Genomic DNA, 13236 nt, shown 5'->3' with positions numbered 1-13236 from the left:
ACTGGGTGTCAGGGTTAGGGCTAGGGCCTTATAGACTCTCTGCACTTTATCTACCACCTGCCTGACTCTAGAACGGGGGCAAAGCACCTGAACACGGGGTCGGAAACTCCTAGAACTTAAGCAACTTTCCTGAGGAAATACAGTGATGGGGTGATGGACAAGAAAAGAGAGCTCAAAGCTGCCTGGGTCCCAGATTAATTTTTCCCGGTACAGTGTCTTGTTTGAAAGGAGGAAGGCAGAATTCTTAGATGATTTTCTGTTTTAAATTTAAAATGGATCTAATTTGGAGACCTAGTAAGTGATAATGAAGACTGATGCTGTCACATGGTCTGGCCTCATCACAAAAATAATTGATTAGTTTTTAGTTCCTGATACTCTATTCCCTTAGTAAGGGAAACTCATGTTTTTTATAAAGCAGATGCTGAGTGAATTCACAGTTCTCAGCTTTTGTGCCACTTTCTGACTAAGTCTTGAGGATACACACTTGTGGTCTTGAGTTCAGGCATAGAGGGAAGCATAGACCATTTTCTGTTGCTCTTTATGGCTTTATTTATGTTAAGATTTGTTTGAAAAAAGAAAAAAAAAGATACTACTCTATAAATGTCTGAGGAGGCTTTTTCATAGACCCGTGGATTTTCTTGATTTGTAGGGATCTTAGGTGTTACCATATCAGATACTCAGAAGACCCGTCCATCCCCAGCATTTTACTAGCACATTCCCAATGCAGCATACTTACCCTCTTGAAAAGAGGGAAAGCCAGGACAGTGCGTGTGACATTTTCCCTCATCATTTGGTTTCTGTCAGCGAGAAATATGCTTTAGTAATTTGGAAATAAACTCATTGCAGGGGGTGAATAACAGGTTTGAAGGTTGGTTAGTTGCCGAGGAGATGAACTTTGTACGCTTATTTGGAAAGTATGAGAGGATCACTTAATACTATATCCTCTGAAATTCTACTCTTTCTCCTTGGGTTCAAGAACATCGTCGTTTGGTTTTAGGTTGTGTTGGCAGTCACAACTATAGGAGCTATCATTAATATAGGGAAACAAGGTTCCAGGGTTGTGCTTGACCACTGACCATGTGCCACACAATGTTCTTTGTGCCCCATTTATTGTACACAGAAGCCCTATGAAGTGGGCACTACTATGATCTCACTTATATAGATAGGAGCCTGAGGCACACCAAGCGGTGTCTTACCCAGGTACAGTTACTCAGTGTCATAGTTGTAATACAGTGTCATTTTCATAGAGTTGCTTTGTCCAAGTTGTAACTTGAGTTCCTACACAGACTCTCCTCAGATTTGAAGTTTCAAAGTTCACAACTCTTTAAGTCATGAGAACACAAGAGGGACAGGCTTTTGGAAAATATGGGGATGTTCTTTCTGTTTTACATCTGTTGCAGAAGGACCATTTCTCACAAAGTCATGAAGTAGATCATGCTCAGCATATCTGGATGCTCTTTGCTACTGGCCTGAGAAATGACCAGCAGGGCATTGCAAAGAGTGGGTAGAGAGTAACAAGACTGACAGTAATTAAACCCAGTACTCCTTATCTGGGTGAAAGGAGAATGATATCAAGTATGTCTGATATCTAGTGATATAAATGGGTTATAGGATTTTATATTCTAGGTGAGGCATTATAATAGAACTGTAAGAAACCTATCTCCCTCGTCCCCCCAATTTCTTTATACACTTAAAAAAAACTCAGAATTTTAAAGAAGTGTATAAAGAAATTGGTGGGAGGAGGGAAATAATTTTTAAAAATGAATTTGTTTGATAGTTTCCTCATGTTATGCTTTAGCTTGTTTCTTTCTTGCAGTCCCTACATTGGGACTGCAGGAGAGCTTCAAAGAAGACTTTCAGTGTAATTCTTGTGAAATAAAGTAATGGGTATTGGGAATACACAGGGAGAAATTACAGTTATCCATTTTTGACAATAAAATGTCCAGAGGGTTTTTTGGGGGTCATTTTTTTTCCTGTAGCAAGTTAAGAAGGAAAGGATGGCCAACATGATTTGTAGAAAAAAAAAGTTTCTTTGAGATAGTGTTATGTAAATTAAACCTGTGAAGGAAAGAAGTGTGAAATATAGGAAAATATAAAGAAAAAGTTAAATCCTTATTAGAAAAAAAAAGTTTCTTCGAGATAGTGTTATGTAAATTAAACCTGTGAAGGAAAGAAGTAATTGATGGTTTATCAAAAACTCATTTGTTCAACGAATTGTCTTGCTTATTAAGTGTGGTTCATTATAAACCATATTGTTATATTGGAGAGCACAGGACTATTTCGTCATCACTTTTGGTTAGTCAGAGATAAGTATAGATGAGATACGATTTGTTGGAAACTTCAGCCATTTTGTTCTAATGATTGTGCAAAAAAATTGGTGCTGATTTTTGATCTATTTTTTCTGTTTTTCAGGGTCGACATGTTAAAACGGGTCAGTTGGCAGCCATCAAAGTTATGGATGTCACTGAGGTAAGATTGAGTCACACACGTTTTTAAATAAATTGTTAGATGGAAGACAAAGATTCCCCCAACAACATAGAGTATTACTCTGTTTGGAAAATCTGATTACTTGAACAAATTGCCCTCCTGTGACATTGTGGGTTCATAGGTCCAGTGGACTAGTTGGCTTAAATTGTAGTACACGGTCTTCAAGTAACTAAAAGGCAGTAGCATTTTCTCAAAACACACGCAGTACGCACACACATCTGAGTGATGTCATCCTTGGCAACGTAATGGGACATAATTGGAAACATCTTCTCTAATGGAAAAGAAAAAATTTGAAAAGGGATCATGGAGGTCACTTGAATAGGGAGATTGAGGGTTTTGAGTGGAGAAAAGCTTCTCTAGGGTATTAGGCCACATTTGTGCCATTTCTTTTATTTTTAACATGGGGGAGGAAAACAGACCCAGCCAAGTTCCCAGAGGTTGGAAAACAGAAACATCTGCTAGAATGCTGAGCAGATTGTTGGCAAAATTTAGTAGCAAAAAATAGTTCTTGAAATGGTCGCATGAGGATTTACTGTGCAGCTTTAGATGGGAAAGAGGAGAACGTGACCGAGACAGAAAGTAAGTGTACGTGTGCCCGTGTGTGTGCATGTAATATATGCACGAGCCCATATTTAAATTCTTTAAAAATAGTAATAGATTATAATGAACTAAATCCATTTCATTTTAAATTATTTTTATCTGAAATTTTACTTCATGCTCATGTTTGCCCCAACTTGCCTAGTTATGAGTGGGATTCAATATCATATTTCACAGATTCTAGAAAGAGTTCACTAGCAGCATTGGAGACTTGGGATAACTTTTAAATGCAGCCACAATTTCCCCAAGTCTGGGGTGTGTCAAGGGAGATAATGGCTAACCCGATCTCTGGTGTGCTATCCAGAGAGCAAAATCTCCTCCTTTGCCTTGCTCTCTGCTGGGTCTCTGACAACATGGTCATCTTCAGCATGGGTATTTGTCAGTAAGAATTGGAAAACACTGTTGTCTCTGGACCACAGGACAACTGATAGAGCCTTCCATAAGTATTTGAAGATGTGACATTTTATGAGGTGACCACTCTCTTTTCTCTGTTAAAGAGAATAGTGGGTACTTTAAAATGAAAATGTACCGTTGCTTAGTTGAATGGCCAAAAGATTCTCCTTGACATACTCTGATGTAGACTATTCTGTTGTATTATAGTGATCCTATCTCGGTGTACAGCTCAGTGGGAAATTGGATGCTTTCCAATAAAATATTATTTTAAGATGATTTTAACTTTTACTGAAGGAACAGTAACTTCTTGCTTATTATAATTTAAATACAGTAGTTGAGCTATTTATGAAGTACCCTCTTTGTGAATGGAATGATCAATACCACCTTCCTACCAAAGTCTCCATTCCGAATGCTGTGCATCTTGCCGGTGCCGTGTTCGGAGTGGTGTTGCTGGGAAATACAGTCTTTGCATATTTATTAACACACTTTTTGACTTTTTTACCGGCAGACTTGTAGATACAATTTTAAATGTAATCTTTTGGAATTTTACGAACTGAGAGTTCACTCTTGTAGTGTCATTCAACCTGTGCTGCCTCCCCTGACACAGCTGTTGTGGCCGGTCAGGATACGTCCTCTTTCACATCTCTAATGGAATCTAAATGTGGTTTGCCTTCTCTGTAGAGCTCTTCTTTACCTAAGCCTGGCTCTGATTATAAGTGTGCAATATGTGATCACTGTAAAAAAATGAAGTGTAAAATATCGGAAAATATAAAGAAAAAGTTAAATCCTTATACTTCTGCCACTTTCCCCTCCTCCTCCTTTCTTCTTCTTTTTCTTTCTTCCTTCTTCTTCTTCCTCCTTCTTCTTCTTCTTCTCCTTCTCCTTCTTCTTCTTCCTTCTTCCTTCTTCCTTCTTCTTCTTTCTTCTTCTTATTTTTTGAGATGGAGTCTCACTCTGTCACCCAGGCTGGAGTGCTGTGGTGCAATCTCTGCTCATTGCAACCTCCACCTCCTGGGTTCAAGCAGTTTTCCTGCCTTGGCCTCTGTAGTAGCTGGGATTACAGGCTCCCGCTGCCACCCCCAGCTAATTTTTGTATTTTAGTAAGACAGGGTTTCACCATATTGGCCAGGCTGGTCTTGAACTCCTGACTTCAAGCCATTCACCCGCCTCAGCCTCCCAAAGTGCTGGGATTACAGGTGTGAGCCACCGCGTCTGGCCCTCTGCTACCTTATAATAGCTGTTGTTAGTGCTTCGGTGTATTTCCTTTCAATCATGTTTCTGTGAACATAGCTATAAAATACTTACTGATATGTATAATGGATGCTTTTGTATCCCACTTTTGTTGAGTTGTGTACAAAAGGTATTTTCTTGCCTGAAAAATCAGGCAGTGTTGGACACATGCATGATATAAGTAGTTTTGGGACTCCTTTAAAAGCAATTATTGCAAAACCCATATATTCAGGTAAAATGAAAACCAGATGGTGAGTCCTCAAATAAGTATTAATACAAACACGATCAACTATTTACCATATTGTCCATGTTTCTTGTGTGCTGTTTTCATACAGTGACCTTTGCTATAGCATGGGGCACAGTCATTGCCCATAGTAAGTGTTGCTTATGGATAGAGGGCCATGTATAGCAGGCAGCCTGGAAAACATGCCCTTGCCAAGCCTGCATGTCAAAGCTCCTCTTAGCTCCTCTTGTTCAGTTGTAGGCATTGGCCTGGCTGGGACCTGGGAGCAAGTGGGGAGCAGGCTGAGTGAGAGAGACTTTGCAGCATGTGCTTCTGGTTCCAACTGCAGCAGGAGGGGCTGTTGGAGCGGGTTCTCTTGATGAGAACAGGACTCTTCATGGTTTTTTTTTTTTTTTTTTTTTTTTTTACCTCCACTTAGTTTCATCTCAGGAGCAAAAAGGTGCAAATACTTGTTTTTGGGAAAAATCACAGATTTGTTCTGACTCTTTAGGTGAAAGTGAGAGGCAGTTACCAGGCCACTAGTTATTCCTCAGGCCCAGAAGGCAAGAATTGCAGCAGGTGTGGGAAACGGAAAGGTGTGGCTGCTCTTCTCCCGAGCTGTCAGCTGTTGGCAGGCTGAATGAATCTAGCTCTGGAGCTGGCTGCAGACAGTGCAAAGATGTGGGCCCACTTCACTTGCTTTACTTGATTATGTGAATCTGGAAAACAAAACCAGCTGAGAATTACAGATTTCATCCTGGGGTGAGGTGACAAGGGACTATGGAGGAAACCAAGGGGTCTGGAAGTGGGGAGGCATTTATTTGCAAGAGATGTCAAGTTCTCTTCAAATTTTGTGTGTGAGTACTTTAGCTGTATTAAGAATTGACTATCCTTAGGATTTTGAAAGGCTCTTTTTAGGGAAAGCATGTCTTTTATCTGATTGGTTTTGGGAAGGGTTTAAGGAACAGATTAAGGATGTGCTCAAAGTGGATGGTATTAGGACAGCAGATCTATAATGTGGTTTTTGTTTTTGCTTTAAATAATGACAAAGAGGATTTGCAGAAAAATGTATAGGGAGGTCTCATGTACTGTTCATTCAGTTTTCCTGATAAAATCTTGCATAACTATAGTACAATATTATAACTTAAGTACATGCACAAAACAAAGCAAGGCAAATGATTGCTTTTACCAGTGATTTCTCAACTTGGAGTTCATAAACTCTTTGAGTGAGGTTTGTCTCTGAGAACAGAATTTTATTTTGCATTTTAATAGTGTCCCCCAACTTTTTATTATGAAAAAGTTCATACATCCACAACTGTTGAAAGAATGAACACTCTCAGCTCTTCACTTATATTCAACATTTGTTAACATTTTGTTTGTGTGTGTGTACTGTTATTGAAAATAATTACAGCTATCACCATGACACTTCACCTGAAAATACTTGAGCATGCTTGTCTTAAAGACAGTCTTCTACGTATCATAAAATTTTACCTAATGTTCAGCCTACATTCATGTATCTTTGCTTGTGCCAAGAATGTTCTTATAACTCTTTTTGAATCATAGTCCAGGTTTATGCACTATACGTAGTTATCTTATCGCTTATTTTTAAGCAGTTAGTTTCTCTTTACTTTCCTGCCTCCATTTTTATTTTTATTTTTTTTTAAAGAAAATTGACTTTGTAAGAATTTAGCCAGATTGTTTTGTAAAGTATCCTGTATTCTGGATTTGATGGTTTCCTCATGTTATGCTTTAACTTGTTTCTTTCTCTCCTATATTTCCTGTAAACTGGAAATATGTTGAGAGGTTTGATTAGATGCAGATTAAATATTTTTTGGCGAGAACACCTCAGTGGTGGTATTGGGTACTTCATATTGCCTCACGTCAGGGGGTACGTCAGTTCTAGGTGAAGCCCACTTTACTCATAGCCTTCCCATTATTAGTGAAGCCAAGTTGGGTCACTTGGAGGTGACTGCCAGCGTTCTCCACCATAAGGGTGCATTATTATTAGTTTTACATTTCCTAAGTAATCTATCTCCAGGGTGGTATTTTGCACTGTGTGCGTATTCTGTTCATGAGCAACCTTTCAGCTAATGGCTTTGGCATTCATTTAATGATTCTTGCTTAGGTTAGTTATTATTGCAAAATGATGATTTTACGTTCTTCCTTTTGTATTTATTAGTCAACAACAGTCTGTAGAAGAGTTTCCTACCTACCCCTTCCCTTCTCTCTTTGTCTGAATATTCCTGTGGACATGAGTGGTTTTATTTAATGTGTTTCCATCAATTACAGCTGTTATTATTACATAATCAAGTTGTACCATATTTGGCAGTGAGAGCCTTTGACATGACCCCAGTGGGTCCCCAGTGGAGTCTGTGGCCTTTTGACCTGCCACTATTAGTTTTTGAGTACTTCCTTGTTTTCTGGGACAAGTAGATATTTGAAACTCACCTTCCAAGACATGGAATCCTCTCCTCTGAGGAGCCTTAGTTCTGTTGAGTGGGAAATATATTTGGAGACTAATATCTGGATGTTGAGTATGCTCATTGCTACTGAGGTATTACTGCTTCTAGGCCCTTTGAGTAGACAGAGCTAAGAAATACATTTTTTCAAAAACCCGAATTTCTTAATTTCTTCTGTCTTGTATATCTTGTATTTCTTTGTTTTTTCTCTTATACTGAAAATATTGGTTCCTAATGAAACAACACATTTTTATGTTCAGTGAATATAAAGTTCACAGTATTATAATAATATTACTACTTAAAATAGACATGGAGGGGAGAAGTTTAAGATTTTTCTGAAGTTATTTTGGCCCTTTGCTTTGGATAAATCAAGGACAAACATTTCTTAGGTTAATGCACAGAGAACAGAGGCAAACTTACTATGTGGTGTTTTATGTCAGATGGGGATGAAACGGTGCTCTTTGGAATGAATGATGTTTGACTGCATTGCATCAGCACTGAGTAGCAGAGCTGCATCCAATCTAGTCTTCTGGCCTGTCCAGTGGCCTTTCCAACATGTGGTCCTTTTTCTCAGCCACTCGGGCATAGGATGCTGTTAAAGCAGGGGATTCTCAAAATGTAGCTATTGGACCAGCAGCTGCTGCGAGTACTTGAAAACTTGTTAGAAATGCAGCCTCTGGTTCCATCCCAGATTACTGCATCAGAAACTCTGGATTGGAGCCCTCCAAAAAATTCTAATGCACCTTCAAGTTTGAAACCCCCTGCTTTAATGGAACCTTAGGAAAGAAAGAGCCCACTCCCTTCTGTCTGTCGGTGAAGAACTGCAGCTCAGAGACGCTGATACTTCTTGCTCAGGAATACATTGCTAATTAGACACTGCAGGAATTAGAACCTGGATCTTTGATTCCCTACTTACTATACTTGTGAAAGTATAACCATTTCAAACATCAGGTTTTTAAGTAAGCTCGTTGAGTGAGCTGATTGGATCTGAACTTTAAAGGATAGATGGATCTTGACCACACTTCTCCTTTTCAAAATTTGTTTTTAGCAGATTTGTCAGAGCAGGCTCTCTTTTAGTGTTAGACTACAGTGTCTGTGAATGGTAATTCTGTCATATTACTTAGGGGATGGGAAGATATTGGGCATGATGTCTTTTCGGAGCCAGTTGGCAGATTGAGCATCTTCCAGTATTCCTAGCGCCATGTTCCATGGATATGTGGAAGTAAAAGCTGTGTAAAAGCCCTTCCTAGAGCAGCCAAGTAAGAATCTGGCCTCTGCCTGTCATCATATGTGGAAAGGCAAGAGCCATACAAGAAGCTAAGCAATATATGTCACTTCTGATGGACAGATTTTTGAATGCCTTCTGAGCTCTGACCATGCATGGTCAGGACACCTTGCTCTCAGGGAGTTCATGCTCTGGTACAAGGGAGTAAAACAAGCATATTCCAGTGATAACACAAGGCCATGTAACACTGAACAATTTTTCCCTTTTCATTTGGAGGGGAGCACAATGTAATGAATGTGTTGTTCTTGTCTAGACTGAAAATAAGAACAAAAGGAAGGGAAGGGGAGATCTCTGTGGGCTGTGGGACCTATTGTTCTATTCTGTTATTCCTCAGAGGGCAGCTAAATGCTACAGGCCTTACAGCTTGGTACTGGCTTCTTCTGTTTTAGGGAGCTGGTGGCACTTTCTCCCTGTGCTTTGCATGACTCTGGCAGACTTAACACAGGATCGTTTAGGGTCGTCAGGGTGAGCCAGAAATGCATCAGTTTTTGACAGTCTGTATCCCCCTCCTGCACTGCCCCCTCCCTCCTTATCTTCTTATCTTCTGCTTTTCCCTTAGCTACTGAGAGAAAAACTAATGTGCCACGTTTGTGGGATGCTAAATTTCCTCATCTGGTATTTTCTTACCTTAGACAACTTTTAACCTGATTTGAATGATCTTTGATCTTAAATTTTAACTTCTCAATTTGGGTTGGTTTCCTTACTCAGCCTTGTGTAGATAGATAAAAGGCCACAAGTTTATTTATTTATTTATTTTTTAAGTACTGGTACAAGACAAGACCTTGAAGAAAAGCTCTTAAAATCAGTTAAAATCAGCTACATTTTATTTAATTATTGATTTATTTTAACTAACAAGTATAGTGATTTTGAGAACTAATAGTTCCACTGTATCCTCATATATTACAGCAGTTTTTTTCAACCTTCCGTTTTTTTCACTGTCTCCTCCCTATGAAGCTTTTTAAAACATTCTTTTAGTGTTTTGTTTTTTTTTTTTTTTGGAGACAAGGTCTTACTCTGTTGCCCAAGCTAGAGTGCAGTGGCACAAGTCTAGCTCATTGTACCTCAAATTCCTAGACTCAAATGATCCACCCATCTCAGCCTCCCGAGTAGCTGGGACTACAGGAGTGTGCCACCTATAATAATTTTTTTTTTTTTGAGAGATGGGGTTTTACTGTGTTGCCCAGGCTGGTCTCGAACTCCTGGGCTCAAGCAATCCTCATGTCTTGGCCTCCCAAAGTGCTGGGATTTACAGGTATGAGCCACAGCACCCGCCCTTCTAATCATTCCCTGTGAAATTTTAATAGTACAGATACACTATATATCTGTATATAACTGTATATATGTTTATGTACTGTATATATGTCTTTACACTTAAAAGTAGTACATTTTCTTGAGGACAATATCAGCCCCATTGAGAACACTTGGTGTAGAGTAATATAAAAATAAAAAATACGAAAATTCTCTCTTGCTGTTTTAACCCATTTAATAAGTCACTAAGCAGAGGAAGGTTAAGACTAGGTTAGCTTTATGCCTCTGATGTTTTACATTTTTCATGTTGAAAAGTCTTCACTTTATTTATGAATGACAACAGTTGAAATTCAGAGAGGTGATTGACCTGTCTAAAGTCACAATAGAGTCCTGGACTTGCTTTTATTACACCACATCTCCCAGTTCACTACTGGAGTATAGCAGTGGTATTCTGTATTTGGGTTTTAAAGTAGTGGTACCTAACAAGATGCAGTGTTATGTAAGTAGTAGACACTCAAATATTTGATGAATTAAATAGGGTGTTCCATTTTTGGTGGTTGCATGAGTTCCATGCACTTGGAGAAAACATAGTAGATACACACTATTGGTTTCATTGTCCAAGAAAACAGTCTTCTATTGCAATATTTATAATTTTCCATGTCATTCTCATCTTTTGTAATCACAAATATTTACATTTTAGATGCTAACATTAATCATAAATAAACAGCAAGACCTGTTACTTACTTTCACACTTAAATTTCATCCCTCTAGGAAAGAAAATTATTGGAGTGGTTAGGAGTGAGTACATTTCTGGGTTTCATTTTTAGAATTGTCACTGAACTACTAACAATGATTTAACCTTTTGCTCATCTTTCCCAGGAACATAAATTTGAGGCCCATAAATAATTTTCAAGGTGAATTTATAGTGTATGAGCCTCCTAGGCAGTTAACCTCATTATTTATTAGTCATATCCTGCCTTTTACCCCAAGACAGCAATACATATTTTTAAGCATGATAAAGCTCAGTTTCCTCATCTGTAACATGGAATAATGCCGACTTCATAGGCTTTTGTCAGAATTAAAATTAATGTAAAGTATGTAGTCTATTAGTTTTTACATAGTAAATGTGAGTTTCCTTGTTACCGTCTCCTTATTAAAGACATTACAGTATCACTTTTGCTGAAGACTTTTTAACACTCCCAATCCCCTCCTCAGCCACTTACTCAAATGATCCACTCTCCACCTGCCTCCTTCCACCTGTGGCAATCCTTTTCTCCTTGTCTTTCTTCCTTGCAGGCTCCTTCTTCAGCCCCTCTGTGGTTACAGCCATCACTGTTTGGTCCTTTGATAACTACCTTTGCCCTGTGAACTGTCTTCTTCTGCTGTGTATCTGTGTGGGTTTTTTGTTTGTTTCGTTTTTGATTTTTGGTTTTTGAGATAGGCCTCACTCTGTTGCCCAGGCTGAAGGGCAGTGGTACCATCCGGGTTCACTGCAGCCTGGACTTCCTGAGCTCAAGTGATCCTCCTACCTCAGCCTCCTGAGTAGGTGGGACTACAGATGTGTGACACCATGTCCAGCTAATTTTTAAAATTTTTCGTAGAGATGAAGTCTTACTGTGTTACCAGGCTGGTCTCAAACTCCTAGGCACAAGATGTCTTCCTGCCTTGGCCATCCCAAAGTGCTAGGACTGCTGATGTGAGCCACTGAGCCCTGCCGATTCTTCTGCTATTTTAATCGTTAGCTAGAGAACAGTGGCCACATGTTCATTTACGTGTATGTTTTTCTGTTGTAGATCATACCCTCTTGTAGGATTCTCTTAGCCCTTCTAGGTTCATGACAGCACCCTTCATTCACATGGGTGGTGCTTAGCATATATTTGCTCTTTCTAAAGAATGCCCCAAGACAAAAGGCAGTTCTTGTTGTTCTTCTCCTTAAAAAAAATAAATAAATAAATAATAATTATTATTTTTTGAGACAGGATCTTGCTTCATCCCCCAGGCTGGAGTGCAGTGGTGTGATCATGGCTCACTGCAGCCTCAACTTCCCAGGCTCAAGAGATCTTCCCACCTCAGCTTCCCGAGTAACTGGGACTGAAATTTTTTGTAGAGACCAGGTCTCCCTGTGTTTCCCAGGCTGGTCTCAAAGTCCTGGGCTCAAGCAGTCCTCCTGCCTTGACTTCCCAAAGTGGTGGGATTATAGGCGTGAGGGACCACACCTGGCCAAAAGGCAGTTTTAAAGGAGAATTTCCGAAAGTGTTTTGAGCAGTAGCAAAAAATATATATAGTATCCCTTTTAAAAGATTAGAGACAGCCTTTATATTAATATTTATGTGCTACTATATTTTAATAATCATACATTTACTAATTTGTAGGCTAGTTTTAAATATTAAAAAGGAATAGAGAAAAGTATATTCATTCTTATTGAAAATATGACTACTAATTGCTTTGTTCAGATGTAATTTTGGTTCGTTGGGACTGGAAATGGCAAATATAAACCATGGTTTGTAGGTTTTTTGTTTTTGTTTTTAATGCTGTTCATGGAGTTGCACTAATTCATTTATTTAAACAAGTACTGAACACTTAGTCTTAAAAACACTATTCTCAGCTCTGGGGTGGAATAGAAAGATTAATTATGCTTTAGGGATAACTATTCTTGATCTCTTGGTAAATTAAAACTTGGTGTGAAAGGATGATCTTTGTAATTGTTAATGAGCATTCTTCAAGCAGATTGAATATCCACAGTTTCTTAGTTTAATTTCATCATTTTATGAACCAAAGGCATTTTTTCTAAGTAAAATAAATGGTTGAGTAAAAAAAAATCACCCAACAAATTTTGTATAATCTAAATTGCTGTTTTTTTAAAAAAATGGATACTGTCCTTTCACCATCCCATCTCCTTTCCCCAGCTGCTGCTGCTGCTTTCTTCTTTCTTCTTTCTTTATTCCTTTCAGCTTTGGGCAGCTGTACATGCAAAGTTTTGTTTTTTATCTTGACACTTCCCATTCTTGCTTCCATTCCCTGTAAATGTATAGAAAAGAATGTCATGTTGGAGGTCCCCAAGACCATCCTCAATTTCGATTCCAGCACATAGATGTACTCTCTGCTGTGATTTATAGCACAATGACAGGATCCAGAGCAAATTTAGCAAGAGAACAGGCACGTGGAGGAAGTCTGAAGGGATTCAGGCACAGACTTCCCAGAGTCCTATCCCAGTGCAGTCACATAGGCCCTGTTTACTTCCTCCAGCAGAGCCGTAATGGCACGTATGAAATATTGTCTACCCAAGAAGCTTGCTAGAGACTCAGTGCATTGAA

The 13236-nt window shown here is 38.9% G+C and overlaps 1 protein-coding gene across 5 annotated transcripts in view; it reads left to right on the top strand.

The window, feature by feature from the left end:
- LOC129028924 (mitogen-activated protein kinase kinase kinase kinase 4-like) overlaps positions 1–13236 on the top strand; it is a 178990-nt gene that overhangs the window by 87825 nt on the left and 77929 nt on the right. For all 5 annotated transcript variants that reach the window (XM_054474377.2, XM_054474376.2, XM_054474378.2 and 2 more), the window contains exon 3: positions 2413–2469. In XM_054474377.2, the coding sequence (XP_054330352.1) occupies positions 2413–2469 (57 nt within the window). The remainder of the gene's footprint in view (positions 1–2412; positions 2470–13236) is intronic.

The sequence above is a fragment of the Pongo pygmaeus genome, chromosome 12, assembly GCF_028885625.2.
Source record: "Pongo pygmaeus isolate AG05252 chromosome 12, NHGRI_mPonPyg2-v2.0_pri, whole genome shotgun sequence".
NCBI lineage: Eukaryota > Metazoa > Chordata > Mammalia > Primates > Hominidae > Pongo > Pongo pygmaeus.
The sequence above is the reverse complement of the archived record's forward strand: the minus strand, read 5'-3'. Positions and strand labels throughout refer to the sequence as shown.